The sequence below is a fragment of the Antechinus flavipes genome, chromosome 2 (assembly GCF_016432865.1).
Source record: "Antechinus flavipes isolate AdamAnt ecotype Samford, QLD, Australia chromosome 2, AdamAnt_v2, whole genome shotgun sequence".
Classification (NCBI taxonomy): domain Eukaryota; kingdom Metazoa; phylum Chordata; class Mammalia; order Dasyuromorphia; family Dasyuridae; genus Antechinus; species Antechinus flavipes.
Genome location: NC_067399.1, coordinates 148469305 through 148481499, shown reverse-complemented (window position 1 = coordinate 148481499; position 12195 = coordinate 148469305). Strand labels below are relative to the sequence as shown.

The 12195-nt window shown below is 34.0% G+C and overlaps 1 protein-coding gene across 2 annotated transcripts in view; it reads left to right on the top strand.

The window, feature by feature from the left end:
- Window positions 1-12195, top strand: part of NPHP1 (nephrocystin 1) — a 45392-nt gene that overhangs the window by 28978 nt on the left and 4219 nt on the right. Inside the window, exons 14-19 of one of the 2 annotated variants that reach the window (XM_051975794.1) lie at window positions 1823-1933; window positions 2551-2633; window positions 2785-2861; window positions 5936-6032; window positions 7975-8087; window positions 9634-9707. In XM_051975794.1, coding sequence (XP_051831754.1) covers window positions 1823-1933; window positions 2551-2633; window positions 2785-2861; window positions 5936-6032; window positions 7975-8087; window positions 9634-9707 — 555 coding nt within the window. Of the gene's footprint in view, window positions 1-1822; window positions 1934-2550; window positions 2634-2784; window positions 2862-5932; window positions 6033-7974; window positions 8088-9633; window positions 9708-12195 lie in introns of both variants that reach the window. The other variant, XM_051975793.1, reaches the window with a different exon arrangement.

The window sequence follows — 12195 nt, the reverse complement described above, 5'->3', positions numbered from 1 at the left end:
AACAAATGGAATGAAAAATAAACATTCTTTCCTTATTAAATAAAATGTATTAAGTTTTCAAGATTTGATTGTCATTGTATACTTGTTATAGTCTTCTTTTAAAAGCACAGTAGTAAGATTACAGAAGGAAAATGGTCAATACATTACTTGTTTAAGTAATTAGTTTGCTATTTTTTAAGTGAAACTAAATACCTAAGTCTAAAGAGTGCTTTGAGTATTTAAATCAAATCACTCTTTTTTCTGAGTCATTGAAATTATAAATCATAAATTATGAATCATCATGCTTTAGTTCTTCAAAGAGTCTATGGTTTCATCAGTGTGAAGTCTCACCCCTGGTGCCAGTTTTATTCCATCCACACCCTATCCTGTACACTTTTTTCTGTAAATCTCCCATGAAGGAAATATCAACAATCTCAAATATGGAGATGATCCACTCTGATGATAGAAAATGAAGAAGAATTAAAAAGCTTCTTGATGAGGCTGAAAGAATACAGTATAAAAGATGGCTTGAAGCTTAACATCAAAAACAAAAAACAAAGACAGCTAAGAAGATCATGACAATTAGTTCTATCACTTCCTGAAAAATAGAGGAAGAAGAAATGAAAGCAGTGTCAGATTTTATATTCTTAGATCACTTGGATCACTAAAAATGGTGACTACAACCATGAAATTAAAAGATGTTTCTTGGAAGGAAAGTTATGGCAAATCTGAACAATATACTAAAAAAAGAGACATCTCTACAGACAAATATTCATAGGGTCAAAGCAATGGTTTTTCCAGTAGCAATGTATAGCTGTGAGAGTTGGATTACAAGTACCTCAGAATCAACTCTTCTGAATTGAGGTATTGAAAAAGACTTTGGTCAGAAAGGAAATTCATTCAGACTATTCATTGAAAGGTCAAAACCTGAAGCTGAAGCTTAAATTCTTTGGCCACATAATGAGAAGATAGGACTCAATGAAAAAAGATCCGGATATTGGGAAAGATTGGAGGCAAAAGGAAAAAGAAACAGCAAGAGGAATAGATGGATAGATAGTGTCATGGGAACATAAGCTTGGATTGACTTTGGGAGAAAGTGGAGAACACACAGGCCTGGTGAGCTTTGTCTGAATAAGGACCCATACCAGATGAGAAGCAGCCTGACAGAGTAAATAAGAGAGCTCACCTGGAAGCCAGGAAGATCTGCTTTTGTACATGCTGGTTGTGTGACTCTGGGCAAATACCTTAATTGCTCAGTGCCTCAAGAAACTCTTAGTGCCTCAAGAAACTCTTAGTCTTAGATTCTTCCAAGAAGCATCTTTTAATTTCATGGTTGTAGTCATCATTTGCAGTGATTCAAGTGACCTAAGAATATAAAATCTGATACTGCTTTCATTTTCTCTCCTTCTATTTGTCAGGAAGTGATGGAACTAATTGCCACAACTTTTTAATTCTTTGTCATTTTCTGTCACCAGAGTGGATCATCTCTATATCTGAGATTGAAAAGATGTTCCACACTTGGAGTTCACTACAATATGGAAATCACAAGTCCAGACCAAACAATATTATTATTTAATACCTTTGAGTACCACCAGTTGCTTTTTTTTCCTAATACTATCTAGGATTCTGACCAGGTGGTAAGCAAAGTTCCAGTTTATTGATAGAAATACAGAGAAATGAAATTGTTCATAAATGAAGCTCAGAATTTGGATCCTTACAGTATTCTCTATTATCTTTGTATCACCATCCATTCATTCCCTTTTTGCCATAAATCATAGAATCATTTAAAATTATTAGGATGGAAAATCTTTAATGATTCTATATTTTTGTCTTTTTTAAAAAGGTAACCGGTATCTTGCCATGCCTACTTGATGGGGATTGTTTTATCAGATCCAGTTCTTCGTCACCAGAACTTGGAATATTATTTGAAGTTGGAATCTCTTATGTTCGTAATGTAAGTTCCTGGAAAGAGCAGTACCTTTTCATAGAGATGTATTTTTATTCCTGCTTTTGGAAATTAACAAGAATTTACCCACTCTTAACAAGAATCTCTCAAAGTTTCAGCAAAGTGGGGCTTACCAGAATTTGTGTGGTTCCTAGAAATCCTAAAGAAAGTAGAAATCCAAAATGACTACAACTCTTATGCATTTTCTGGAGGTGGATGGTGGTGATATTTTAAGCATATATACCTACAAAATAAATACATGTACATAAACATTTCATTAACCTGGCAATAAACATCAGTATAAGCAATTATATCTAACAATTATCCAAGTTTAAAATACTGTAATATTTTTTCCTTCACTATATATCATACTACTTCCTGAATAAATAGATACAGGAACCATGATAGTAATGCATATCAAATCATATTCTCTTATTGGTTTGATTAGTTACACTATTTCTCTTTGGTCTCTTTCTGTCCCAGAAACCCAATGATTACATATCACTATATTTTCTTTTGGAAAATATTTTAAAATATGTATATATATTTATGTTTCCAACCAAAAGAAAACTTTATTCAGAGATATTCAAATGCCAAGCTTTTATATTTTTGTTTTACTTTTCTAGTCAACTGATGAAAAAGGAGAGTTAAGTTGTGGCTGGGTCTTCCTAAAACTTTTTGATGCCAATGGAATACCTGTTCCTCCCAAGTAAGTAAATTTACCACTGGGTAATTTTTTAATGGTGATGTTGTTATACCTTTTTATGTTAAAAAGTTGTCACAAGACCAACAGAATGAAGAATTAGACACTGCCTGATATTTTATTCCTGTATTTTTCATTTAATTACTCTTTTCTACAGAACCTATGAACTTTACTTGAATGGTGGTACTCCTTATGAAAAAGGCATTGAAGTAGATCCTTCATTTTCCAGAAGAGGTATTCTTTTATATACATATACTTTCTTTTTCTGAAGGATTTAACAGAGATAAGATATATCAGAGAAAGCAATTATTTTCTACTGAGTCTAGAATAGTATGCCTTCCTATATAAACTATCACTTAAATTGAGCATTGAAAGTCTGTCTGCTGAAAAAGCATTTGATAAAATCCAACATCCATTCCTAATAAAAACACTTGAGAGCATAGGAATAAATGGGCTTTTCCTTAAAATAGTCAGGAGCATATATTTAAAACCATCAGTAAGCATCATATGCAATGGGGAAGAACTGGAACCTTTCCCAGTAAGATCTGGAGTGAAGCAAGGTTGCCCTCTATCACCATTATTATTTAATATCGTATTAGAAACACTAACCTCGGCAATAAGAGTCGAGAAAGATATTAAAGGAATTAGAGTAGGCAATGAAGAAACCAAACTATCACTCTTTGCAGATGATATGATGGTATACCTAGAGAACCCCAGAGATTCTACTAAAAAGCTATTAGAAATAACTCATAATTTTAGCAAAGTAGCTGGCTACAAAATAAATCTCCATAAATCCTCAGCATTTCTATACATCACCAACAAAACCCAAGAGCAAGAGATACAAAGAGAAATTCCATTCAGAATAACTGTTGATACCATAAAATATTTGGGAATCTATCTACCAAAGGAAAGTCAGGAATTATATGAGCAAAATTATAAAAAAGTCTCCACACAAATAAAGTCAGACTTAAATAATTGGAAAAATATTGAGTGCTCTTGGATCGGCCGAGCGAACATAATAAAGATGACAATACTCCCTAAACTAATCTATTTATTTAGTGCTATACCAATCAGACTTCCAAGAAAATATTTTAATGATCTAGAAAAAATAACAACAAAATTCATATGGAACAATAAAAAGTCGAGAATCTCAAGGGAATTAATGAAAAAAAAATCAAATGAAGGTGGCCTAGCTGTACCTGATCTAAAATTATATTATAAAGCAGCAGTCACCAAAACCATTTGGTATTGGCTAAGAAATAGATTAGTGGATCAGTGGAAAAGGTTAGGTTCACAAGACAGAATAGTCAACTATAGCAATCTAGTGTTTGACAAACCCAAAGCCCCTAACTTCTGGGAAAAGAATTCATTATTTGATAAAAACTGCTGGGATAATTGGAAATTAGTATGGCAGAAATTAGGCATGGACCCACACTTAACACCATATACCAAGATAAGATCAAAATGGGTCCATGACCTAGGCATAAAGAACGAGATTATAAATAAATTAGAGGAACATAGAATAGTTTATCTCTCAGACTTGTGGAGGAGAAAAAAATTTGTGACCAAAGATGAACTAGAGACCATTACTGATCACAAAATAGAAAATTTTGATTACATCAAATTAAAAAGCCTTTGTACAAACAAAACTAATGCAAACAAGATTAGAAGGGAAGCAACAAACTGGAAAAACATCTTCACAGTTAAAGGTTCGGATAAAGGCCTCATTTCCAAAATATATAGAGAACTGACTCAAATTTATAAGAAATCAAGCCATTCTCCAATTGATAAATGGTCAAAGGATATGAACAGACAATTTTCAGAGGATGAAATTGAAACTATTACCACTCATATGAAAGAGTGTTCCAAATCATTATTGATCAGAGAAATGCAAATTAAGACAACTCTGAGATACCACTACACACCTGTCAGATTGGCTAAGATGACAGGAAAAAATAATGATGAATGTTGGAGGGGATGCAGGAAAACTGGGACACTAATGCATTGTTGGTGGAGTTGTGAACGAATCCAACCATTCTGGAGAGCAATCTGGAATTATGCCCAAAAAATTATCAAATTGTGCATACCCTTTGATCCAGCAGTGTTTCTATTGGGCTTATATCCCAAAGAAATGCTAAAGAAGGGAAAGGGACCTGTATGTGCCAAAATGTTTGTAGCAGCCCTGTTTGTAGTGGCTAGAAACTGGAAAATGAATGGATGCCCATCAATTGGAGAATGGCTGGGTAAATTGTGGTATATGAATGTTATGGAATATTATTGTTCTGTAAGAAATGACCAGCAGGATGAATACAGAGAGGACTGGCGAGACTTACATGAACTGATGCTAAGTGAAATGAGCAGAACCAGGAGATCATTATACACTTCGACAATGATATTGTATGAGGACATAATTTGATGGAAGTGGATTTCTTTGACAAAGAGACCTAACTGAGTTTCAATTGATAAATGACGGACAAAAGCAGCTACACCCAAAGAAAGAACACTGGGAAACGAATGTGAACTATCTGCATTTTTGTTTTTCTTCCCGGGTTATTTATACCTTCTGAATCCAATTCTCCCTATGCAACAAGAGAACTGTTCGGTTCTGCAAACATATATTGTATCTAGGATATACTGCAACATATCCAACATATAAAGGACTGCTTGCCATCTAGGGGAGGGGGTGGAGGAGGGAGGGGAAAAAAATTGGAACAGAAATGAGTGCAAGGGATAATGTTGTAAAAAAAAAAAATTACCCTGGCATGGATTCTGTCAATATAAAGTAATTATTAAATAAAAATTAAAAAAAAAAAAAAAGAAAGTCTGTCTGCTCTAAGAGCAAATTTTCCTTATAGCAAATGTGAAAATTAATGTGAGCAAGAAGAGCAGAGACAGTTGATCCCTCTGTTTAATTTGATGAAGCTACAAGTAGTCCTTTTCCCATATTCCAAGTTTGTCATCCCTCCTAGATTTTTCCATTGATTCAGAACATTTTTCAGATCTAGCAGAGGAACTTGGGGTCTGTTACAGTGAAGGTTTTTCCAGAGTTTGCATTATAATAGTCTTACAATAAACTCTAGATGAGGCTGGAAATTTACAGTACAGGCAACATATATTGGGGAAGAAGGATATTCAGCATCACTGGACCTTGATTCTTGTATCCACTCCTTTACTTGTGATGTAAATGTCAAACATTTTGTGTACTTTGTCTTTTCTAATTGATGTGTATATTTAAAGTCCTTTTGCTTTATAACACTGTCCAAAATATCAGTAGTTATAAAATGTATTGCTAATTGTTTTTAAAGCAGCTGGCAGTGTTTTTCAGCAGATGATGACATTGAGAAAACAGCCTCAACTTCTGGTCAAACTGAGATCTTTAAATAGAAGGTCAAGAAGTATATTGAGGTTGGTGCCAATTTTTGTACATGCACTCACTGCTGACTTACTTAGAAGTTGATTAGTTGGTCTGGGTTGTGCACGCTTCTGCTTCACTTGCTTGTTGCCTTTTGGCAATTTTAATGCTACAAATTAGTCTAGTTTTCTTATAATTCAGATGAAAAACTTTGCTAGGGAGCATGTAGAAACTTTGCATAAAATAGGATTTCTGGTATTAATTATAAGATTTTATAATTTTCCTCATTTCCCAGTGAGTTGGATATTTTATAGTAGAATTTTTCCCACTGTATAAAGAGCTATTGCCAAAAAATAATACCAACCAAAAATCCTACCAAGTGCTATTTTGGAATGTCTTTCTAACTTCAAAACCACACCAGTGATGCTTGTATGTCATAGATGGTCAATGAATCAGAAATATATTATTTGACCTATTTAGAATTCAGAAGTCCTGAAGGATGAAGATGCTAATATTTTTTACTTCTAGATTACTATTACTTCTAGACCATTAAGAATGGTTAAACCACCTCACAGCTCCACTAGCAACATATTGGTACACCTATTCTCCTGCCCATCCAGTAATTACAATTTTTTGCAGATTATCCTCTAGGAGGTTGCTGTCAACTTGAGGCTATGAATAAGTGACACAGTGGAAACCTGGCACTCACCTAAGAGTTTGTCCCCTCCAGATCCATCTAGGCCAGTGCCCTTAGTTGACATTCCTCTTCTCTATTTGCCATGTAGATAATTACTTCAGTACTTTATAATTTCAAAACTCTGTAGAAGAAGTAAGGGTCTAGTAGACTCATTTGATGAGTTGTTGGGGCAAATCATCCCCCAGTGGTCAGCTTCTTGTGATGAGCCTCTTTGAACTGAGTTAAGCTAGTTCTTGGACAGTAGGAACGTAGTCTTTCAACTAAGTAGCACATGTTGCTGGGCATATACCCAAAGCTTTCCCAGCTTTGTGCGGCTAGTAAGCAAGCTTATTCTAATTGGCTTCTCTAATTGGCCAGCAGCCTTGTACATGTTAATCAGTCTATCAATAAACATGTATTAAACACCTACTATGTGTTAGACACTGTGTTAAATGTTGTCTTGGAAGAGAGCTCAGCCTCATGTAGGGATGGACCACTGCAAATCCATTGTCATTAATGAAGAAACAGCACAAAGAAACACCCTATCAGTGGTGGGTCACTCTAGCTCATCTTATGAATATTATTAATTAATTGTTACCATCTCCATGCCTTTGAGAGAGAGAAAAAGGTGAGAAATATTGATATCTTCATTTTAAGTGGAAAAATATAAATAAATATTTGCATATTTACATAATTTCTTCATCAAAAAATAAAAGAAACTAAAATTTAAAACAATTGGTAGTCAAATTTTACTTTAAAAATGGAAAATTTGCAAAGTGTTACATTTAAAAAATCTTATTCTAATTTTAAAATGTTGAACAACCTTTTATGATTTTCTTTCTTTGCAAAGAACAAATACGACAAAATCTTTTTTTATCTTGACCCCACTCTTCTAACTCTATTCTTTTTCATGAAGGTTCACTAGAGAAGTTTCTTGTGACAATAATACTACTTTAAAATTATTTGCATAACTTCTTGATAAATGAGAGAAATGATTTCAAAATGTAGGTTATCTGGTTTAGAGTACTGTTTTGGAACTTTAGGGAAGAGCTAACATTTTAATTCAAATCGATATCAAATATTCTTTCATTTGCATTTTGTTTTTTTGGTTTCCTTTTTACTTCTATTTTCTGTTGCACAAACTTCCCATTGTAGGGCACAGCATGGGAATAAGAAATACCAACTGCCTACAAAATAAAAATAAATTTATTTTATTAAGGCCTATTTTGGATATGCATTAAGGTTGCATTTAAATGTAAGAGTAGTAATTACAAATTTGGGCTAACTTGTATTTAATAATTTTTTTTCTTCTTTAATAGTCTGCTACCAGAAACATTAATAGGAAGTATGAGCTACGTTCAGCTGCTGGTATTCTATCGAGAAATTCTTGGTGATGTGCTCCTGAAAGACAGGATAAGCCTACAAAATGCCGGTAAGGGTTTTTTCCCATGTCCTTAATTTCAGCACTATTAGCAGATGCTTTCATTGGGAGTAGCTGTTTTCTATTTCTGTAAGATTAGAATTGTCACAGATGGCTGACTCTCTCATCCTACTCCTGCCTATTGCCAGGTAAAGGTGGGGCCTTAGATCATTCTGCTTCAGAAAAGCACCTGTCAGCAGAGCTTAGTGGTTTGGCACCTGGCCATTTACCTGACAATAGATTACTATAAGACCCATCAGATAGTGCTGCTCGTTATTGGCTATTGTCAGGGCATTCTGCCTATCTCAACTCCCTGAGACTATCCACTGTACCCTCATTTAATCTTCATTTTGCTCACAGTATAATTGTCTCACAAGACTTCAGGGTCCAAAGAGTTTTGCTCTTACGTTTCAGATCATCTCCCCTCTTTCCTTTGTTTGAGTTTTTGTTTGTATTGCATGTAAACTTATTGTGTGAAAACTGAATGTTTTACTTCATATAATGCTTGATGCTTTAAAAAATTGTCATATTTAAATAAGGTGTCCAAAGTAGAACATGTGTGGCAATAATATTTACCTCAATGATAAGTCTGAGTGTTATTGGAATTTTTAAAAATATCATCCATTTTCAAGATCTGTACAAGAGTACATAAGTAGACATACTCTTGGCAGAAATGCCTCCTAAATAAATAGAAAAAAGATAAGACACACAAGAAGAAAGGTATATTTAAAGAAACAGTAACTATAAAAACAAGGCAAATTGTTTTTGTCCTGTTCTTTTGGATAGTTGTATCTTTGGATAGTTATAATCACAAGTTGTATCTTTGGATAGTTATAATAGTTATAGTCACAAGAGTGGATAAAGTGACTCTTTATCTTTATTTAGGGAAGTTAAAGGATGCTACCTTTTTCCATGAGTAGGGAGGGAGAGATTGTTTGAGCTTACACACAATTCAGCTCAATTAAGTTCCATCTGTCAAAGGCCCAACATTGTTCAGTAACAGCCTAAGCACTTTGTTTTGTACTTCTTAAGTGCATTTATCACATAATATTGCTTAGCACAGTTAATCTGTATATGTATCTACTTTCTTCACTAAATTGTAAAACAGGGGCATCTGTCCCAGCACTATGCTGTATACAGAGCAGACACTTGATAAATGCCTGTTGAATAAATGAAAGGTAGTTATAGAGCACCATGCTATTCTAGTTTCTGTAGAATTTTTAAATATTTAATTCTTTGCATAGGTCCATAATAATCTATTCCATTCAATTTTGTTGTGAAATAGCTCATTTTTACATTATTTTAAAAATATATTACAGCAGGTCATTCAGATTGCTGGATCTCAGTCAGCTTTTATACCCACAAATCCTACTCACTAGAATTTGGGATAATGATAATATTAATATAGTAATTTTACTAATCCAGATTAGATTGCTTTATATCAGCTCTTTTTGTATAATAATCTAATTATTAATAAATTTTTAAAATAATTATAACAAAATATATTTCAATGAAATGAAAGTTCCATGAAATCACTTTCTTTTCTTTTCCACTTTAGATTTAATTAGTAGTCCAATTATATCAACCTTTCCTAAACTCATGGAGCAACCTGACCTAATGGATGTACTTAGGGTATGTAATATGCATCATGATCTTAAATTGCTATAACCTGTTGTTAATTAAATAGATGCTTGGTTTATTTTCTCATTTAATCTATTTTTTTTTCTTAATGGATAGTTGGTGATTTTTTTCATCAAATGTGTTTCTTTATCAAATTTGCTTTTCAAATAAATCAATTTTTTTTGTCAAATTTGTTTTTTATTAAAATGCAGGATTTGAATAAATACAGTAACTACTGGAGGAAATATTAGGGGAGAGTTAGAAAGATATATAGATGGACAGATAGACAGACACTGGACTTGTGATTTCATTGGCATAGGAAACTCTACAAGTGAAGGTCAGCAACCTCTCTGCAATTTAATAGTCTTCGATATTAAGATGTCATTTAAATGCTTTGTTGGAGACCCACAGCCATCGATGACAAAGGCAGGATTTGAGATCAGCTTGGCTCCAAGCCCATCTGTCTTCTCCACTGTTTCATGTTGCCATATACATGCATACATGTGTTTATGCACATATATACCTACTTCCCCATACACAGTAGGTCAACAGCCTCATTAATATTGAAAAATATTTCCCTAATTTTTCTGGATGCATGTTCTTCTCTGTTTGGTGAGGTCTCTCTGGCCTCTCCTGTACAATTTTCTTGTCTGTAAATTGAAGGAAATGAAGTAGATAATCTCTTAAGGTCCCTTCCAACTGCAACTTGACCTGCTGAGTACATAGACATATACTAGCATAAACACATTCACTTTCAAATGACTAGGTGAAGAAGTAGCATATTACCTGAATCTATTTTTAAAAATTATTTTAAGGATCTGTCATTAACATGGGCACTCTCTGAACTGATACAGACTTCATGCAAATATATGTACATATCACAAAAGCACAGATATATAGAATCCTTTCTATCAGTGCAGGTCATGTGTATATACATATATACATGTATACATACATATGTATACGTACACAAACATGTGATACAAACAATATACAGATACCTTTCAGCGGGAAGCACTGTACACTCAAGAAAACATTTAAAAATTTAACATTGACTTTAATTGTCCCTTTTCTGGAAAACTTATGATGTGCATTCTAATGAAACATTGCTGTAATGAAACATAATAATTATAACACATGCCATCTTATGTCTAAAAATATCTTATACATATTATTTCACTGATCTCAGCTGCATGCCTGGGAGATATATAGTAGTTCCTCATTTTACAGACAATGATATTGAGATATGAAAGATTAGGCAGCTGGTTCTTGTTCACACAGATGATGTGTCAGAGCCAAAATTCAAGTCCATTTTTTTGGACTACAAGTGTGGTGCTCTTTTCCATATGTAATGCTTCTCCCCTGAAGTAATTTTTTTTTCCTGTTTCATAAATAGCAAAAGTAAGTAATTTGTAAAAAGCCTAAGTGCTCCTCATACTCAAATAATAACAATAATAACATCCAACATTTACATCATACTTTAAGGTTTGCAAAGAGTTTTATTATATTAGTATTCAATCCGGGACTTGGAGCATCTGGCCATCTAGACCTGTTCCTTGCCAGCAGGCCTTCTCTCCTCCCAAAAAGACCAACTCATCCAACCTGCACACTGATAATCAAATCATTGCCAGAATCAGAGGAAATGGTAGTTAATCGAGTCAAGGGCTACAGAAAGGTGAAGAAGGATGAGAATTGAGAAGATGCAATTAGATCTGGTGGTTAAGAGGTCATTGATAACCTGGGGGGACAAAGTAATTTCAATTGAATGATCTAACTGAAAGCCAGATTATAGAAGGTTAAGAATAATAATAAGAAAAAAATAGAAAAATAGTTTTATCAAAGAATGACTAAGAAAGGAAAGAGAAATATAGGATGACATATTGAAGGGATGGTGGTATCTAGTGAGGGTTTGTAAGGTTTGTGGGTTTGTTTTTAAGATAATAGAGACTTACTTGAACTATTCAAGAAGTAGAAGGAACTAATAGAGAAGAAGGAAGTGAAGATCGGGTGGGGGGAGGAGAGGAAAGAAATGATCACAGAGGAATCTTCTTGAGAAAACAAGAAGAATGGCATCAAAGTTACAGGTAGAAGGGCTGGCCTTAGTAAAGAAAAGGGAGGGACTTATTTGTAAAGTTTATTGGAGCCAGGTCCTGTATCAGGCAAGCATATACAGGCATGAGTTGACTCAAAGATACCTTCCTTTCAGAATTTTGACTAACCTCAATCTTGTCTGTGGTTTGTTTCAAACACTGCCCCCTCACCATTTCCCACCAAATAATGAGCATGTCATAATAATTAGAGTGTATCTCATTTTTGCTTCACTCAAGTGGAATTTGGGGAGCCATCCTAGTCCTTTCAGAATTTAAGAAATCTTTAGTCTACTTCTAATTTATGCCTCCATTCTCTAGTCTCTCTAGTCTGTCCTAAATTTAGCTATCAAAGTGATCTTCCCAAGGGCAGATAAGATCCTGTCTCCTCCCTCCTCAGTGAAGTCCAATCA